General features: G+C 31.2%; 2 protein-coding genes across 8 annotated transcripts in view; one reads left to right on the top strand and one right to left on the bottom strand.

Annotated features, from left to right (window-relative positions):
• LOC143239199 (uncharacterized) overlaps positions 1-20,332 on the top strand; it is a 40,730-nt gene extending 20,398 nt beyond the window's left edge. For 2 of the 5 annotated variants that reach the window (XM_076480090.1, XM_076480092.1), the window contains one exon: positions 1,162-3,062. In XM_076480090.1, coding sequence (XP_076336205.1) covers positions 1,162-2,807 — 1,646 coding nt within the window. In that variant the 3' untranslated portion in view covers positions 2,808-3,062. Of the gene's footprint in view, positions 1-1,161; positions 8,998-10,830; positions 11,030-17,156; positions 17,252-18,039 lie in introns of those variants that run through there. The other 3 variants (XM_076480087.1, XM_076480089.1, XM_076480088.1) reach the window with 3 other exon arrangements.
• Positions 20,252-21,231, bottom strand: part of LOC143239200 (mitochondrial sodium/calcium exchanger protein-like) — a 58,190-nt gene continuing 57,210 nt past the window's right edge. For all 3 annotated transcript variants that reach the window (XM_076480095.1, XM_076480093.1, XM_076480094.1), the window contains one exon: positions 20,252-20,931. In XM_076480095.1, coding sequence (XP_076336210.1) covers positions 20,752-20,931 — 180 coding nt within the window. In that variant the 3' untranslated portion in view covers positions 20,252-20,751. The remainder of the gene's footprint in view (positions 20,932-21,231) is intronic.

Raw genomic sequence — 21,231 nt, 5'->3', positions numbered from 1 at the left:
TACTAGGAAAAGCTAAAAGAGTATTATTGACTCAGGTTACTAAGGATACTTTCATTGAAACAAAGATATGGTGAAAGACCTGAATATGCTCAGAAATTTAGGAAAAATTTGATCATTCATGTAACAACACTGGATGATTGCATGCACATATTTTACAATATGTTTGATGTATTGACAATTAGTTTGGATTCTCTGTAACCATAATTTGACACAGTTAAATCACTCTATGTAAATGAACTGTGCTTTATGGAGGATTGTTGCTATTTACATTTGTTTGGAAAATGTGTGTAGGAGTGGTTTTAGTTCCTTTTTAAGCAAGTTTACATCAGTTTAGTTCTGTAGCAGTTGTAAAGGTTTTTAATGTATACTTGTTGTGTGATGTTGCTATTTTGACTGTAATACACATTGTTGAAGCAATACTCATGTTATGGGACAAATATTAATTACTGCAACTGTACAAAATTATTTTAAGTAGTAGGAAAACATTGTTGATTGTTTGTGAAATAATATATTATTGTGTTTTAATACAGTGTATAAGCTTGTTTTGAATCTGTTCATAACAAATCAGTTACTTTAAAATAAGACAAAAATACATGTAATAATTGCATTTCTTTTATCATAGAATATTAGTACATTACAATATTGGTAATTAACATAACATATAATTATTGTTAGTTGCATGTTCTATGGAGAATAGAGAGATAACTACTAGTTATCTGGCATAATCTCTGGTGATCTGTGAGGTAAATACTAATCAGCAGTATGCATAGCAGAACATTTTGTTAATTAACAATCTGGTGGAATGAGAGTTAAATAATAATTAGTTGTATACAAATCAGAGCCCTTAATTTACCAGCACGATTTTCACAGCCCCATCGCACTCCTGTCACTAAAATCATAATGGGAATTGAATTGTTCTATCTGTATAAATGCATCTTGACTTTTATGATTCCTCCTACTTTGAGAAATCAAGCATGGGATGACACACACTGGCTTTTTTATTGGGTGGATTTCCTTAATTGTTTTGTAAATGGTTTGTCTTACTAAGACAAAATTTTCTGAATAGCAGGTGTAACTAGATTCTTTTTTTGGAAAGTTTTTTGCAAATAATATTGGTTTCATGAAAACTGTTACATTGCTCTTTCTTTTACTGCTTTTAAGATCTCATGGATGTTACCAAGCAAAAGGACCTCAGTGGCTTTTACCGTCATTTTTTGAACCAGACTGTTGGTGAAGAAAATGTTCCTGGAGAGGAAAAGCATGTTAAAAAGGAAAGTATATTGTGTGATGAAGAAAGCAGCACAAAAAGTAACAATACAAGTCTGAGGAGAAATAACTACAGTGTCAAAGATGGATCTGAGAGTGTTTATAATAAGAACATTAAAAGTCATTCTGAGTATAAAAAGGCAGAATCAGTTAATGTGGATGTTGATAGTGATTTTTCTGTTGATTCTGAAAGTTCCAGTAGCAGCAGTAGTAGTACTAGTAGTAGTAGTGACCAAAGCAGTGATGAGTCAACTTCACAAGATAATAAAGTTAATCAAAAGAAATATTCTAAGAGAAATGTTGAAAGTTACAAAAAGGCAGAGAGAGGTGGAAGAGAAAATATCAGGGAAAGTGTGTCATCTTTGCCACATAAAAAAATAAGACATGAAAAAGACAGCAGTAAAAAAGGTAAAACATCATCATCCACCATCATCAGAGAAAGAAAATATAGCAAAGAGTCCATGAGAAACAAGTCACCATCATCACCTTCTAATAGAGAAGACAGGCACAGAAAAGAACTAAAGAAAGTACACAGATCATCTTCTGAGAGAGAGGGAAGAGATTTGAGAAAGATAAATAGATTATCACCACCTCCTGTCAGGGAAGACAGGTATACAAAAAAAAAGACAGGGAAAGTGCATAGATTATTTTCTGAGAAGGAAGGAGATCAGAGAGAGATTAGCAAGTTAAATAGATTGTCAACAAACTCTGTTAGAGAAGAAAAGCAGAGGAGGGACCTTAAGAAGATAAGTTTGAGTAGGTCACCTTCTCCAAGTGATGACAAAAGTTACAGTAGAAAAACAAGAAAGAAGAGTAAATCATCTTCACCATACAGAAATAGAAGGGATAAAAGAGAATCTAGAAATCTAGATCAGTCACAGACTTTATCCCAGAAAAGAAAACACAAAGTGAGTAATAGAAGGAATAGCAAATCACCATCTCCATTTTCAGATGAAGAAGAAAAGAAGAGGAGATATAATAAAAAGAACAAAAGGACCTCATATTCATCCTTAGAAAAAATACACAAAAAGGAAAAAAGAGAGAGGAGAAAGTCACATTCTTCATCTTCAAGTAGTGAAAGAAAAAAAAGTAGTAGCACTTCTAGAATGGTATCAAGGGAAACAGTAAGAGCTATGAGGAAAGGTCATAAAAGTTATCCTTCTAAGAAGTCAAGAAAACGTGAAAGGTCTTTGTCAAATTCAACATTAGATCAAGAAGATTATGAGAAATATGATAAAGACAGAAATCAAAAATTGTTAACCAGAGAAAAGATGCATCACTATTCAGTGAAGAAAATTTCTTCATCTGATGTGGTTAAGCATGAAGAAAATAGTGAAGAATCTAACCACAAGGATAAGAATATGAAAAAAGAGGTAAAAGGAAGACATAAGGATCAGGTTAACCTTGAAATAGATAAAACATTGAATTTTGCTTCTAAATATGCTAAAAGAAATGTTGGTCAAGCTGTTGAAGATGCACAAGCAAGGTATTTTGCTCGAAAAAAAGCTCGAGAAGCAGTAAAGCTGTTTTTGGTACAGTGACATAAACTGTACAGGTTTGTACATATGTTGTTATAAAGCTACCTGTTTTGTACCAACTTCGACATCATTTGGTTGTTGTATACCATTGTGTGTAAATGATTTCTTTTTAAGATTGTACATTACTACTAAACTGCCCAAAGCAAGCAGAACATTGAAACAATGAAACAAATAACATAACAGAAAACAAGGTGTTAGTTATCAATTTCTTTAGCATTTATCATGAAACAATTTTTCATTAGAATAAAAATTGAGCTCAATGATGTCTGAGTTACCATTTCTTATCTTAACTCTCTTTTGTCACTCATGTTTTCTATTTGTTCTTCGGCTAGTTAAAACTTTCATTCAAACTTAGGTGCTATAAAATGTACAGAAAACATAGTAGATCTTTATCATTTAATGAAACAGAAAACTTGTCTATTGAACACAAACATTGAGAAACTTGGACGTTATCCAATATAAAACTGTGTTCTGTGTCCTTCATAATATTTTTACAATATAGAAAATGATTTATGCATGTATTAAGACTAAATTTGGCTCACTACAATTTAAACATTTTATGAAGTGACACATGATTATATGAAGTAAATGTGAAAGAGCTGTCTCTCGGAAGGCAAAAAAATATAATCTTTGTGAAAAAACAACATAGAAACAAATACTTAATGAACTGGAAATTAAATACACTTTTCAACCTTTCATACCATATTTTAGCAAATCTTGTTGAAATATTAATTTTTTTTTTTACAAAATTTATTTTGCTTTTGAAAGAAGTTAAGATTGTAAAGGTACTTATTCCCATATAGAGTAAGTAACATTTCAGTATTTTTGCTTAAACATAAGAAAGTTCAAGAGGTGGTTTGTAGTGATATCAGTATCCTAATCAAACATAAATGTCAGCTTAATTTAATGTACTCATTTTAATGTTGCTCTGCACAAACTAAGTTTTGTAACAAGTTTTCTGCTACCGAATCTATTTACTTCTCAACTGAGCATTTCTGAAATGTTTGAAAATCACTGTGAAATACGAATAGAGCCTATTTTATTGAATATATTCAAGTCCCTTTTTTCACTTCCAGTACAAGTAATTAATCAAGGTATGTACCATAGATAAACAGTATCACATATTTTGCCAAACTTTGTAATACTTTGTATTCTCATTATTGCTAAAGATCTAAAGAACAATATTTTTTTTAACTGTTACACTAAAATAGTACTAGCCAAGTAGAAGCTGGTTATTAACTTTAGGACATAAAGCTATGTGAATTAGGTTACAATGTTTTTGTTTTTTCCCTCAGACTGAACATCTGGGTGTTTTAAGTTAGTTTATGTGTTAGATTTTATCATTAGAATTGTTTATTTTTAAATATGTCTTGTAAATCATCATTAAAAGTAATAATTTTGATCTATTTTATTCAGAATTTGTAAAATCAAGTTCAACTCATTTATTGTAATTTTCTTAATTTAGACTTTTTTAAATTTCAGTACAAAATGATGTTAGAAAACGTGTTTGGTTATGTATATAAAATGCAGTTTGCTCACTTTTGTATTTTACTCTGATTTGAAAAATTGTAAAACTGTAAGAAAATGCAACAGTTTCCATTTCGCTTGAATTAAGAGCTCAGAATAACTTAAACATATTTTTGAGATTATTATCAAGCTACTTTATAATGCTGATATAAATTATGTAATTATTTAAAATACAAATTGATATTTGAAAATATGTTCGATTTTGTTGAATCGCATAGACATCTGAGCCGGGGAAGGGGCTTGACTCAATAAAATTGTGGGGCCCTGACGCCATTGGCCCCCCCCCAAATATTTTGATGGTGACAATATTTTATTTTGTCTTCTATTCTGTTGCCTTACACAAAATCTAAAATGTGCATGACGAAGCAAAAGTGAAATTACGAGTTTGTAGTACACGGTAAACAATTTTACAATTAAACAATGTGTATTTTGTATGTACAATAAAGTACTTATTAATGTGAAGGTGTTGAATAATATTTAAAGAGTTTTCTATACATTGTTAGATAGTCTATTCATTTACGTTACAGGCCCGGCATGACCTAGCGCGTAATGCGTGCGACTCGTAATCCGAGGGTCGCGGGTTCGCATCCCGGTCGCGCCAAACATGCTCGCCCTCCCAGCCGTGGGGGCGTTATAATGTGACGGTCAATCGTTATTCGTTGGTAAAAAAGAGTAGCCCAAGAGTTGGCGGTGGGTGGTGATGACTAGCTGCCTTCCCTCTAGTTTTACACTGCTAAATTAGGGACGGCTAGCACAGATAGCCCTCGAGTAGCTTTGTGCGGAATTCCAAAACAAACAAACAAACAAAAACAAACATTTACGTTAGGCCGCACTATGCAATGTTTTGTACGTTCCAACGTACCTGCTACGATTGAGAAATTAAAAAACAAATCTTTGTGCAGGAAATGAGAAATTTACGATATTGGCACATTAGGCGTCAGTGTGTCTAAAAATACGTTTCATTTGTTTCAGTGTGGATGTATTTTTATATTATCAAAGTATATTTAATTGGATGGTAAGTCCTTACAGTTCTAGACAGAACTTTCTCAGATTTTAACAAATAGTTTCATAGTGAGTCAATGGTAGATGTACAGACTTTTTAAACGCCAGTATCTGGGGTTTCATTTCTCGTAATAGACAAAGTGCAGGTAGTATATTGTGGAACTTTATACTAACAAAACAACGACGATAAGATTACAAAGAACAAGCTAAGTTGTCCGTGAACGAAAACAATTGGGAATCTGTGCAGTGTAGTTGAGAACATATATTGTTTAATAAAGAATCTTTGGCCCTCTCCCTCCAGTGGCAAGTGGACTTACAACACTAGAAACCAAGTTTCGATACCCGTGGTGGTCAGAACACAGATAACCCATTTTATAGCTTTGTGCTCAACTAGAAACAGAAAATATTAGGGCTAGAGTCTGAGGAAATTTATAAACGTGTAAATAGAAAGACAAGTGAAATATTGTACAGTACTTTGAAAGAAAATTGAATTCTTAATGCATTTAGTTAGTTAATTTGTATACATAATGTTGTAAGAAGCTTAGAACTTTAGTATAGAAATGCTGCATATCTTTAGCGAAAGTAGTGGATTTAGCTATTTGGGGACCCGAGAATCAACCTGAATTTTGAGCCCTTATTGCAAACATTATTTTTGACATATTCATTTAGATACTTTATAATGGTGTAAATTAGTAATTAGTATTTTTTGTATATATAAACTAAATTAAAACGAACAAATATATGTACCCTATATCAAAACTTTCCCGACATTTTAAACTGCAAATTCGTCAATAACTTCGTAATTCATATGTTCTAATTCCTCACTTTCTGTGTTCAGAAGACAAAGACGGAATAAACGAAGATGAGATACTCTGTTCCATGAACAATACATTTTTTTTAAAAAAAAATAAACTTTCACTGATAGCACTGCTAATCATTCATGTTTTTTCTTTGTGGTCTGTTGTAAAATCAAATAATATTTTAAAATGTTTAATAACATCACTGCAACTTTCAATTCTTGTGTCAGTTCGGTAACTGATTGATCACAAATTACAAAGAATGCACTAGAAACGAATCTTGCTGCTAATGTGTCATTATCGGTATTGTCGTCATTCTTTTTTGTGTGCCTTCTTTCTTCATAACTTATTTTTGTCACCGGTGGTGGAGAAATTACTTGCTTCATTTGTACCTGATTCCAAATCATTCCTTAATTTAAAGATAATTTTTTATTGATTTTAAACTGTTTTTTCCGTCAAAATATTAAGTTTTGAAATTGTAAATTTATTGCATCTATTCGTTGCAATATCTTGGACCAACATGAAATCATCAGTTTTGTTTCAGAATCGTCAAACTTTTTTATTAAAGATGTAATTTCTACTCTAGTGTTGTTTTTGGTGCAGGAATTTCATTAATTTATAAGAGAGCGGTGTTAATATTGCAAAAATTACTTTTAAGAGCATAAACAGCGTCTGAATAGCAGACCATCTGGGCCTCCCAGTGGCACAGCGGTGTGTCTGCGGACTTACAACCTTAAAACCGGATTTCGATACCAGTGATGGGCGAGGCTGTACGTATTTGAGCGTCACAGTATTCGTTGAATGTTACCTGAAATGAACTAATTTCTTCAAATTTGTCCGTATGATGTTCGAAGAGACGAGAAATTACACCGCTTTGATTTTGAAGGCTTTATTTTAATTTATTTGTATCGCACCGGTGGACCGTTGTCATATTTTTTACTGCACAATATGACTTAAAAGAACAAACACTTTTACTAAATATTTATATTTACTCATTTTGATTCTGTAAATGCGTTTGCAGCATTTATTTTCGCTTGTGTTTTGTTTGTTTGTAATTAAGCACAAAACTACACCATGAGCTCTCTGTGCTCTACCAACCATGAGTTTCGAAATCCGGTTTCTAACGTTGTAAGTGTGCAAACATCTCGCTGTGCCACTGGAAGGGGAAGGGTGCTCCAACTTGAGAAGGCTTGTTAACTGAATGTCACTTGCCAGGGTAAAACAAACAAAAATGCGTGTTGCAAATTGTGGTTGCATGCTAAAATCTGATGCCTTTCCCTCTTACAACGACACGAGTATTGTATAGGCTTTTCAACTTTTTGATACACAATTCCGGGAAATAAATGTGTGTGTATGTTTATATATAATCTTAATTTTCATAATTCGTATAAAGTATTTAAAAATTAAACACTTCTAAAGGCTAATGATGTGCAAGTAGTGGGTTGTAATTGGTAATAATTCATGTATTTAAAGAAAATTTATCCAAAATAATGACTTTTATTTTAAAAAAAACTTTGCATAAAACTACCAAATTAAACATTCTACTTTTTGTAAGAAATGTTTATTTGAATTTATACGTTCTTGATTTGTTGTTTCTTAAAGGAATTCGTGATGTTTGATAAGTCTTCCGAGAGCTGGGAGAATAAATGATACAAATACAAAAATCTGTTCTTTCAAGGATATTTAATTTTTAAGTTGCCCAAAGGGTGCTTTTAGATTTAGTATATATTTGATTTGTTTTGAATTTCGCGTAAAGCTACACGAGGGCTATCTGCGCTAGCCGTCCCTAATTTAGTAGTGTAAGACTAGAGGCAAGCAGCTAGACGCCGCCGCCAACTCTTGGACTACTCTTTTACCAACGAATAGTGGGATTGACTATCACATTATAACGCCTCTACACCTGAAACTTTGAGCATGTTTGGTGTGAGGAGGATTCGATCCCACGATCCTCGGATTACGAGTTGAGTGCCTTCACCACCTGGCAATGCGTGGCTTTTAGTAGAGAGAATGGAAAGTAAGCACTATTAAAGTGTTTCAGTGGGTGAAAAATCATGTATTAGAAGTGAAATGGTGAAAGTATTGTAGTGATATAAGCTGCTTTTAGACAAATTCTAAATTTAAAATGTTTGTATACTTTACGAGACATGTATATGACATATATTACTATATTATTTTCATTTATAGTACAAATAGCAATGTATATAATTTTACAGCAGAGTATACATGTCTCGTAAAGTATACAAACATTTTAAATTTAGAATTTGGATCACCCGAATCGGTAGTCCTGATATATTTCTGATATTACATGCAATGCTGCAATTATTAGAAAACTGTCAAGAGGTTTGTTTATGTGGTTGAAATACAGGAGATCACGTGGATTGTTAAGAACCAGACAATAACGCTGCAACTACATTTATTTACTTGAATTACTTTAAAGGCACATTCAGGTTTGTTTGTTTTGGAATTTCGCACAAAGCTACTCGAGGGCTGTCTGTGCTAGCCGTCCCTAATTTAGCAGTGTAAGACTAGAGGGAAGACAGCTAGTCATCACCACCCACCGCCAACTCTTGGGCTACTCTTTTACCAACGAATAGTGGGATTGACCGAAACATTACAACGCCCCCCACGGCTGGGAGGGCGAGCATGTTTGGCGCGAACCCGCGACCCTCAGATTACGAAGCGCACGCCTTAACGCGCTAGGCCATGCCAGGCCGGCACATTCAGGACTTTGATGTTATTATTAAAATACGGGATATTCTTGTTTTTGTCCGTTAGAATTATTGTCTTGAGAGCTAGAGGACGCTCCTACAATTTTTTTATGTGTGATTATATTGCTGAAAATGGCAGCAACAAGGCGTTTACAAAAGGTAAAAATGTATTATTTGACTTAGCTGATTTTTTGTTGTTTCTTTTTTTACGTAACTAATAAATATTTTTATATTTAATAATTATCATATTTAAACATGACATGTGAAAGTTTAGAAAAAATTAAATAATATGCTGTGAATTAGTGATTCTGATAGTATAATGCCATATAACTCGTATAAATTAAAATTTATATCAGAGTATACCATTATAATCATTATGTTATATCGTTATTTAATATTAACTTGAATAATAAAAAGATATTATTAACTTAGTGGTAAACAGCTCATCGAAATAATAATAGTACAAATAATATCGTTCATGGTGCATACCACATGGGACTAACTTAGAACTGATAGAAGTAACTTAAAATTACACTGCTGTTAAGACTGTATATATTTGTACTTAGTTCTATTTCTGCTACCGGCAAAGTGCACTAGTGTTACTAAATTGGAGAAAAAACACTCGTAACGTAATTGATTTAATATCAGATAGATCATATAAATAATAAATGAAAAGTTTATCTTTCATTGGCAGTAGTTAAAATGTGCAGTGCATGAGAAAATACTAGGACTTCCATACAATGCTATAACAATGTTACGTAATTTAATTCATTTTGTATATCATCTTCCCTGAGTTCCTAGAAACGCTTGTTAGTTACATGTTTAATTATTAAAAGTTGATATTGAGGAATTTTGATGATGTATCCCTTAACTGGGATTTTTCTGTACATTTTTGATAATTTATTGTGTGTGACCCAATGAAGGATTAGCTGAATTTTCAATTTAATAACCCTCTAATGTGGTGGTTGTGATACCCCTGGCCATTCCAGCTTCTAGTAAAGTGGTTCAACCAATGTCATCATAATATCTTATATAAATTTGCTTTTGAAGGATATTAACATAGAACATTAGGGTACAAATTTTTATTATAAACAAAATGTGATAGTTGTCCAATTTAATATTTTGCATCATTATGAGAGTTGTGGGAGAGGTGCATAGGACTATGTTTCCCAAATTTCCATGACTTGACTTTTTCTGGAATGGTGGCAGATTGTAACTAAAAACTACATTTGTTTACCCTGAATAGTTAATAGCTTGTAAAATTTTTATAACCTTTCTATTAATTATATTGGTTTATTGCCCCTGTGAACCATGTATATATAAAACACTTATAGAGTGCTCAGCCAAATCTGCCATATTTAATTATATAATTTGTGGATTTGCTTGTGTTTAGTGTTAGTCCTCAGTGAAATTTAAGCCTTAAATTTTAGTTAAGCTTCTGATATACTAAATATCTTATATTAACTTAAAAATGCACCTAAGAATCTAGATAATAACAAACAACTAGCCTACAGTATCCTATAATAATAATATTTTAACTGGCTTTCTAACTATTGCATAAGTGCCTTATAAAACTCATTAGATACTCTTTCTGAACAGTATTGCAAAATTTTTCAAATTCATTGAGCTATGTATTTTACACCACTGTAAGAAGAAACATCGATTTTATACATCATTCATACATTAAAACTTTATCTTTCTATTGGGTAATTCTGTAATAGAGTATGTTAGAGGTGGGCATGACAAGTGCATCTCACATTCTAATTGATGGCTACATGGACAACGAAGAATCGAGCCTGGAAAAATATACTTGTTGGAAAATCCATAGTATAATATTAGCAATTTACATTATACTTTGTACTTCAAAAATGGGTAGTAGGTAAGTTAACATATATGTTTGTCACATATGGTAAGTTCAAGGAGTTATCTAAATATTTTCTATGCAAATCAAGAAATTAAAACATAAATTTTATTTATCATTCTTCATACCAGGTTTGTTCATACAAGACAATAATAATGAGGTTCATTTTAATTTTCAATGGAAGTCTACAGAAGGTGATGATGTGCTCTGTACTCTGATAGAAATGAGAGGGTTAAGCATTTTCATAGACATCATGTTACCAGTAATAGGCCAACACTTGGACATTAGGAACTGGTTGAGTTACACATGAAATGGACTTTCTCATTGTTGGTAGGTTTCTGATAATTTTCTTAAAATAGCCAGGATAGTATGATTTATTATATATGAAAAAATGTGCATAGTAAGAAATAGATATACATATATTCATATGTATACTGTATTTTTTAATTGAGCAATTTCTCTTTTTTTTTTTTTTTGCCACAAGAAGAGTGAAAAATCTTGAATTGTTGTTATTTTTATTACTAACATTCAGTGCAAAATTTTAATGAATAATGTTTCAAGATATATAAATCCAGAATTAAATTTTTGTTGAATTATATGTATTGACCACTTTGAGATATCAAAGATTTTTTATTGTTTTTTCTGCTTAAAATTTTTAATTGAGGAATCTCTCAAAATAAACTTGGATACGAAAGAGGAAATTCTAACAGAAAAAAGAATATGCTGAAAAAAGAGGTAATATTTTATTGGTTGGTTTTGAAAAGAAAAGTGAGATCAGCCCAAAACTTTCCATTCAGAGTCTAATGTCAGTAAATACCACAAAGCATGTGCTCTTACTTCAAATAAATCAACTGAGCATGATGAAATGTCAAGTGATAGCAATACAAATGACAATGAATATCTCACACCATAACCTGTTAAAACTGTTTTTAATGTGACTATGTGCAGCCCAATGTAAAAACTACTGGAAGAATACTTTAAAATTATACTTGAAAAGCTACAACAGTTCAGTGGCTCTGATGTTCATTCCTTAAGTGATGACAGTGTATCAGCTGAAAACCTTGAGTGAGTTTTTAGAGCTGGATGACTTCTACAACACTCAAAATATTTTCTCTCTTCCAAGTTATCTTCTAAAGTCTTTGCTGGTGAATGTAATAAACATGGCTAGCTAGTTTGGAGTAATCTTTGGCAAACTTTGTACTGTTTTCTATATTGACTTCTTGCCAAGACTCCATTTACATCATGCTCTACAATTACAACTGCAAAAGGCTGGTTACTTACAACAGCCTTGAAGGAACTTTATGATGGGATAACAAAATACGATAGAACATTAGTTATGAAAAGTACTATACTGAGTGGAATTAGTTTGAGAGACACTTTGAAGCAAACCTCTGTGTTGATTTGCAGCTTGAAAAGAATATTTCTTTCAAGACTAGCCAAATGGAAGTATATCACAAAGGAGATTACAGATTTTTTTTTTTTTTTCAGGAAAAGAGAGGTTTAGCCTTTTGTGGATCATTACTAAGGATTGGTGCTCCTGATAATTGTTATATTTTAGGAATAATTGAGCTACTTGGTTATTATGATCTGGTTTAATGGAAGCATATAATTAGAGTTGCAGAATGTCAGCAAACATTACTGTCTTCAAGCTCACTACTTCTCAAGAATATAGGATGTTCTATTCATGGATTTCCAAGAACAAAATGGACAGACTAGATGGTTTTATGTCTTTTGCAGCTCATCTGCAAATACATCTGCAAATTTAAATACACAATCAAACATTCTTCAACTTAATCCCACATTTCAAATAAGGACTGAAGTTAAATACATAACTGACTACATGCAGTCATTTTCTTTATCATGATGGCTAGAATTCAGTTAAAGGTTCTTGTGATTGTTGATCAGTGCAATCAGTATTGCATACCTGCAGTGTTACCATCAGTATTGAAGTGAGCAACAGTGAAAGTCTGTCAACTGATTTAAAAACAATGTGTGAATGCTAGATTGCAATTCTTAATGAAGCCATATTGGTTGCAGATAACATGAACCTTCTGCTACAGCTGCCTGTAAAACAGAAAACAGTTCCTAAGGACTTTTATAAAGGATCCCTTACCTAACTGTGAAGAAAATGAACCCATAGAGGATATAAAATTCAGACAAAACATATTTCATAACATCATAGCTTCTGTTGTTTCTAAGTTCACTAAGAGATATAGAGCAGCCATTAATATTAATAAGATTTTTTTGTGGCTATATCTAGATATATTGGAGAATAAACCATATGAAAAAACTAGGGAGTTTGTTGCCAAATATAGATCTGATGTGTCAGAAGGCTTAGTGGAAGAAATGAAATATGTAAAGATCATTCACAAAGTTAACTTTGGTGATACTGCATTAAATCCATTAGCTCTTCTAAAAAAAGTGTGAAAATTCAAGCTACATTCACCACTTTTCCAAAATGTTTCTATAGCCACTTGCATTTTCTGATCATTTCCAGTCATGGTTGCAGAAGGGGAAAGATCTTTTACAAGTTGAAACTGATAAAATAACTACATACTCTCAACCATTTTAAAAGACTGACTGATAAATCTGCAAATGAAAACCTGTTAACCTGTACTATTTTAGTAGAGTCATTGATAACATTGTCAGACAGAAAGCAAGGAAAGTACATATTTAACAATTAAAATCATATAGTAAACAATTATATGGTCTAATGAGGATAAACCCACTTTATAAAAACGAATAAAAGTATAAAATCTGGTTTGTAATCAACCATTTTTATCTTATTTTGCTACTAAATAACTAATTTTAATATTGCTTTCACATATTTGAATTAAGGCAAACTAGAAACTAAACTCCATACCAGTACTGGTCCTTCAACTTAAAAACTATTTTTAAAATAAAGACTTGATAAAAATCATATGATCCAAGGACTTCTCAAAATGTTTGTAGAATGGAACTTTCATCAACATCCTAAGAACAGATTCCTATCACTGTAAATGTTGGAAAGATAGATTTTTCTTACCTGTAAGTATCCATAGACCAATTTTTTCATTAAACTTATCATGAACTATATCAACAAGCTATCTGGTAGAAACTCTGACAGTTGCTCTTTTTATATACAATCAAGTTCTGAACTACATTTTGAGGAACAAGATTTTTCTCTCTTGGAAATCTTTATACACAAGTTTTTTACACATAATCCCCAAAGCAAGCCTTTTCTTTTCAGTCTGAGTGTATGCATATATGTAAGTATATATATATATATATACACATACATACACATGTAGAGAATGGACTATTTTTTTCATATTAACACAGCAAGTTTATTTCTCTGACAGAGAACTTTTCTGTATAAAACTCAAAATATATGATTTTGTTTTGAAAAACAACTGAAAAGTAATTTTTCCTTTATTGATGATGAGAAACCCACTTGAAACAAAAATGCATCTCAGAATGGCTGGTATGGGTATTAACACTTTCATTGATAAGCAGAGAACAATGTTTCGACCTTCCTAGGTTATCTTCAGTTTAACCTGTTAACCTTTTGGTTCTTTGTTAACCTGAAGATGACTTATGAAGGTCAAAACGTTCTCTGCTTATCAATAAAAGTGTTAATACCTATACCACCCGTACTTAGATATATAGTTTTTCTTTTCATTTATCATTCATTTCTTTTGTATAGGTTGTCTCACTGAAAAATATTAGTACTGGTTTATAGTTACTTGTGCAATAAGCAAATAGAGAATAGACATTTTCTTCTAGACACACAAAAAATACTTCATGTGAACATTGAACAACACAATTTTTTGTGTTCTTCAACTGCTTAAAAGCTAGGCAAGATGTTTAGTCTAAACATCAAAAGGATGAGAGGTTGTTGACTTTAACACTTCAAAAGTAAGCTTGTTTTGTTGTTGTTTAAATCTCTAACACATTTTAAAATAAATAGTCAACTAACAGATTGAATTTACACAGATGATGGAAATTTTTGAGCAGTCTGTTCAAGCATTTTACTTCTGTATTAATACTATGACTTTACTGCAGTCATTTGCTCCAATTAACAACCATAGCTTTTCATTAGTGTTACTAACCCTTCATTAGGTGAAAATTATAAAGATGTCTGTTTAATAGGATTTAAGGCTGGGGATGAAAAATTGTTTTGTATCTCAGAATGGCTGGTACATTCTACTAAATAAAGCAGAATCTCTGCTTTATTTCAGTAAAAGTATTAATACCCGTACCAGCTGTCCTAAGATGCATTTTTACTTCAAGTGGATTTCTCGTCATTAGGAAAAAATTGTTTTGTTTGTAAGAAAAGAAATATTGCTTGCAGTGCTGGAAGTTTTATTCGTCAGAAGTGTTTGTAGATTTTCTGGAACATACTTTCTTCAACCAAAATGGAATAAAATCTGGTGGGAACTAGTTTTTCATGTTAGGCGTGCTTCCTTTTCTATGATAAACATTCTTTTAAAATATCGCTTATGTATCATTGATTTTCTCTTTGCAGTTAATGAAAACTTAAAACTCCTAATCAAACTTTATGTATTGAGTCAAGTTAAATCCTTCTTAACATTCTAATGTTCTTAATTTACCAATGTACTGCTTAATTTCATGTTTTGGTGGTCCAGTTGTTTCTTATTTATTAATAATTTAATGGAACAGAAATATTTGAAAGAAATACACATCACTTTAAGTTCTTTCATGTAAATTAACCACCCAATCCTCTTTCTAAGCATCTTGTAAGATATTTCATAAAGACAAATTTATTACCTTAAAGACTGTGTTAATCTTCAATGCTCAACAAGTCAATTTGTCATTGTTTGATACTGTACAATTGTATTAATAAAGTTAAGGTGCACGTGTTGGTTTTAATATAGGACATATTCATCTTCCATATTTATGGATTAAACATAGTTAGGATTGCACAGAAGATATTTATGGTGAATGCTTTGTTTTTGTAAAACAATTTTTTCTAATAGTACTTAAAATGTCAAACACAGGATTGTTTGTGTATCATGTATTTTCAGTTTTTCACATTAAAAATCTATATATCAGGTAATCCCATAAGTAATGTCTGATTTTTGGTTCAGAAAACAAGAAAGGATTTCAAATGCTTTTAATGTTATTTAATCAATAATATATGTTCCATTATTATTAATTACTTCCTACCAACAACTTACAACTTTCTGAATGCCACTTCTATAAAAATGCTGGGGTTTGAAGGAAAAGAATGGAGAGAGGGTAGTTTTGACATCTTCATGTGTTCAGAATGTTTCTCATCAAGATAGTTCTACAAATTTTGGAATAGATGATGATCTAATGGGGCGGGGTCTGGAGAATAAGGAGGATGAGGAGATTTTTTTTGCAGTCTAGCTCTTCAATATTTGCATATGTGATCCTTGTTGTATGGAGCCATGTATTATCCTGATGTAATACAACACCTTTACGGTTGACCAAAGCAGGCCTCTTTTCTTTCAGTGCAACATTCAAGTGCTTTAACTGTTGACAATAGAATTCTGATGTAATCCTTACATTGAGTGTCAGCAACTCAAAGTGAATCACACCAACAATATGCCACCAATCACTTAACAATTTTCCTAAGGTGGAGGTATGTTTTGGGCTATGCTCTTACCTCCACTAAGCCATTATCTGCAGCACTTAACATTTTTATAAAGTATCCATTTATCATCTCCAGTCACCAACCTGTCCTTAAAAGGTGAATTACATTCTCGAGAGTGCAGAAAAGTGCACATGTCCAATCTTAATCTATGATTGGTTTCTGTCAAATCATGGAGGATCCATTTTCCAAGTTTTGACACCTTTTGAAGCTCTTGCAGATGACAGTGAAATGTTGAATGGGTTGAATTAAGCTTCTGTGCTGTAACAGTTGAAGACTACAGCTTAAGTGACGTGAACTTCTGAAACCATCTTCGACATTTTCTTTCATTGAGAAACTCTGCACCATAAACATCTTGAATGTTTCATATAGTTTCTGCTGCATTATTGCCTTTTTTAAACTCTTAAAGTGTTATATGCCTTATGGGCTCCTCAGACACATCCATCTTCATAAGGATTTATTTGATTAATGATTTGGAAAAGTGGAGTTGGGTTAGTTTATTTTATTTGTCTGAGCATTTTTACACACATCCTACTACATAATTTAGTCATTAAATCCTTCCACAAAGACAGAAATGAAGATGCACTTTCTGTATTAAATTTTTGGACATTACTGATGGGATGATCTGATATATTTAAACTGTCATGTAACTGCTTTATTTCAATACAAGTAAATGTATGTGTGTGTGTGTGTATAATATTGATGTAATGCAGAACTACAATAATTTTACCCAAGTCACTTGAAACTTATAAATGCCCTTTTAAAATTTATTTAAATAAAAAGTTCCATTATTTGTTTTTCATTATTTTTGTTTCTTTTTATTTTGTATGTATATGCAAGAACTACAAGATTTAAGGAAATCAGCCATGAAATCATTCAGAAATATATGTGTAGAAGAAACCAATATCTTAGTATGGCATGGTCTAATTTTGCCTGTAAGTTGTTCATTTTAGTGAATAATGCATTCATAACATTTCATGGTTTAGATAATATTCTACATTTACATTGATTTGTAGTTCTTGAAAGTAACGTCTGCCAAAAATTGAATTATGAATGGCTTTGTTTTTATTCAGAGTAAGTATGAAGTTTGAAAAGTTACTATACATAGACATCTTTTTACTTCATGTAAATAATCACATATTAGAATATATTTGAGAAATAGAAATGCTAACTGATGTAACACATACTTTATGTTAAAAAGTATTTGACTTGTAATAAGCTGTGGGTTTTTTAAAGTATTTGAGCTATAGAGCAAGTTTATCCTTGTATATGTAATATATTGATGGTATATATAATATGATCCCCTGAAATCATTCAGGAGGAGATAAGTTAGTTATTTTTACATAGGGCATGAAACAAATTAATCCTCTAAAGATTATATATTTATATAAATATTCACCAAGTAACAGATCATTTTTCATTCATAACATTTCTTTTTGTACTTAATAGAATACAGTGTGATAAAAATATAAGTTTTGTAATCCTTGAAGACTAACATTCCAAGTAAATGTACTAATTGGGTCATTTAGTTTTTGTGTATTTGTTTTAAAATAGTGTTAATTGTGTGTTTTAATTTATTATTAAGAATTGTTGTGAAGGGACTAAAGTGATTTCTAAATAAGATAAAACCAATACTAGCTTATGTGAAGGTGGCTTCAATATTTTACAAATTCTACAGGATAATCCATCATTTAAGCCCCCAAAAATTATATTTCATACAAAGATTTATCATCCAAACATTGATGAAAAGGGCCAAGTATGCCTACCCATCATAAGTGCTGAAAACTGGAAGCCAGCCACGAAAACAGACCAAGGTAATGTGCAAAGCTGATATTCGATTGTCATTCTAGTTTATATTTTTTGTATTTGATAGATAACAATGTGATATTTACTTCTTATTACACACCAGTTGTCATTTTTCAACTTATAGATGATTGAATTTGTATATCTTTACTCTTGAAGAATTATTGGATACTTAAGTGTACTCATAATGTACAAAGCTAATTGTTTCAAGTATCTTTCTGATTTGTGTGGCCAATTTATATTTTTTTATTTGAATAATGTTGCCCACTCATTATTATTGTTGCCTTTAAAAATTCAGTGCTTCTCAACTGGGTGAATGAGTTATAACAAATTCAAGAGAAAAAAAAGTAATTATTATTATTTATTCTAGTTGTAGTTTGATGTGTAGTTAAGTCATAATAAATTATTTTATAATTTAACATTTATTACTTTGTCTTTCATTAAATTGAGTGGGTGAGTTGTGGAAAGTAGGAATGACTAATATTGGAAAAGTTCGAGAAGCACTTTGAGATGACTAAACAAACTTGGGCTGTTAAAGGGTCTGGAGGATAAAAATAACTGTAACTCTGTCCTTTGATTCTTATATGTGACGGTGGTATATACAAGTTTTGTGTGTTTGATTTAATTCTGTAGATCTACCATAGTTTGTGTTGTCATGAAAACCACAAACTTTAAAACTATATGTAGTTGAGATACTCACTGGAAATCAGTAATGTGTCCAGTAGTCTGTTTCTAACAATTAAGGTTTGATTGTGTAGTGTTAATCATGATATCCAAAAACATACAGAATCAACATAGAAAAGTAGACTTTTGGAAAATGTTAGAGTTATTGGTTTTTTCTAGTTTATACGGTAATGTTCATCATAAGTGAACATATTTTATTTTATGATTACTACATTTCTTGTTATTTCTATCTCTACACAAAGTATAATGTAGACATTAGTGAGCTAGAGTTGCATAGTCAGGGAAAAAATGGCTAAATTCAGGGAACTTAAGTAACTTTTATTGTTGTTTTTGTCTGTAAGCACTAACAGGTATGTATTTTCCAGCTACAATACATCTAGCATATGAGCTCAATAATTCATTTAGAGTAGTTAATTCCTTTTATATATATATATATATATATATAATATGAATGGTCAGGGAAACTTTAAAAAATAAATTATCATTTTCTATGTTCTGTATTTACCCTTTTAAGAGTTTGCCATAGTCTCATTCTAGGGTATATAATGTCTTAAAATGTTGAAATTCATTTATTGTAGTTTCAGAAAACAGATTAGGTCAAAATTTTACAGTGCATGCAAGGTGTTATAAATGATGCAAAACTCTTTCATTCATTTGGAATTTTTATTTCCTTATTACTGCCTTAAGTATATTTCAGTGTGTTCATTGAGATGTATGTGCATGTGATGGTTAAAAGCAAAACACTCGGTAATTTTTCTCTTATTGGTTGCATAAGTTGTCCTGGTACAACTGATACATAAAACAAACAGAACTAAGAATGGTAACATGTTCAGTAATGTGTTACTTCTAGTGCTGGTGAATAGATGTAAAGTTGTAGCTGGTTAGTTTGTTTAATGACTCAACTCCCATCAAGTATTGATTTGTGATGAAACAGAAGTGGTTGAACTTTAGTAACATTTAGTTTTGTTTTAAAGCCAAAGAAAGCTCCTTTTACATATTTTTGTCACAAGTTTTTTTGTTGATGCTGAATACATCAATATTTATGTATCTGTAAAAAACAAGTTGATCGTTTATCAAGTGTATTTATGCTACATTTGTTTTATTGCAGTAAAACAAACTAACTAAAAAGGAATAAATAATATTATCAGTCAAAACAATGGATTTAGTGCATGTGGAGGTTACATAAATCTGGAAAAAATATTAGCCCTACTTTCAAGTTGTATACTAATAACCTGCACAAGTTTAATTTTATAACAACCCTACAAAATGTCTGGAAACTAAAGTACCTCTTCAAAGTTAAGCAATTCTTACTGCTTAAGATAATGACTTTTCAATGTAAATGTGGTATTTAGTATTGTTCCAGAGTGTTCTAAACTGAGATTTTATTTTAATATAAATTAGTATAAATACTTAATGCCTGGATATTTCAAAAAATAGAAAATCCAACATTGACCATTGTATATTATTTGTACTTTTATTGTGACGTATATTACAAATTACTTACAAAATAAATAAACCATGATTTAAATTGAAAATATTTCATAACACAGTTCATTCAAAAAATAATTTTTCTTATTTATATAAAGAATACTTGGGAAGAATTATAGACTTTGCCAATGTCATGCAACAAAAATTATGAGATCATGGAAGAACTATCGAGATGGATTTGTAATTATTACTGTTACCATTATCTAAAGTCTGAAATAGAAGTTAGTATTTTCATACTGTGGCCTTTACAGCTCTGCTTCATTAAATTGAGAAGGAATCATACTACTTTAAACCTCTCACTCCATATGGTAATCTTACTTTGATTTTTATGATCAGATAATACAACACCCACAGTCTTTGGTAAAAAGGTAATGCTAACTAATTGTTCCATTCTTAAAGATGTTTTAACAATTACAAAAGTGTAAGGAATACTTACTTCATTTTATATGATTACTGTAACTTATACTATGTGGAGTTCCATTAATATTGCTAAGATGATAAACACTAGATAAATTAATAGTAGGTAAACACCATACACATGCTTTACTCTGAACTTGAACAATGGTAGAATGATGAAAGTGGACACAAGAGAAGTTGTAAGGGTTCCATAGAGTAACTCAATCTGTCGAGTAAACTGTACCTATAAAAAGATTGTGGAATATCACAATGTTACATCTGACAACGTATTTTTTTCTATGAATATGGATTTTCATTATCAATGAGCAACTAACTGAAAATGCCTAAAGAATTCTTATTATGTGAGCTATGGATTTATCACTGAAGTATTACTCTTTAAATTATTTGTTTTAAAAATGAATTTTAATAATTCAAAAATATGTTTAAATCTTGGGCAGAGTGATCAGTGAATGTTCTAGAGGTATACAGACTGGATGTTAAAAAGACATTTTGCAATGCAGAATAAAAGTTTAGTTACACCCCT

The sequence above is a fragment of the Tachypleus tridentatus genome, chromosome 13 (genome assembly GCF_004210375.1).
Source record: "Tachypleus tridentatus isolate NWPU-2018 chromosome 13, ASM421037v1, whole genome shotgun sequence".
Taxonomy (NCBI): domain Eukaryota; kingdom Metazoa; phylum Arthropoda; class Merostomata; order Xiphosura; family Limulidae; genus Tachypleus; species Tachypleus tridentatus.
Note: the sequence above shows the minus strand (reverse complement) of the source record. Positions and strands in the feature narration are given on the sequence as shown.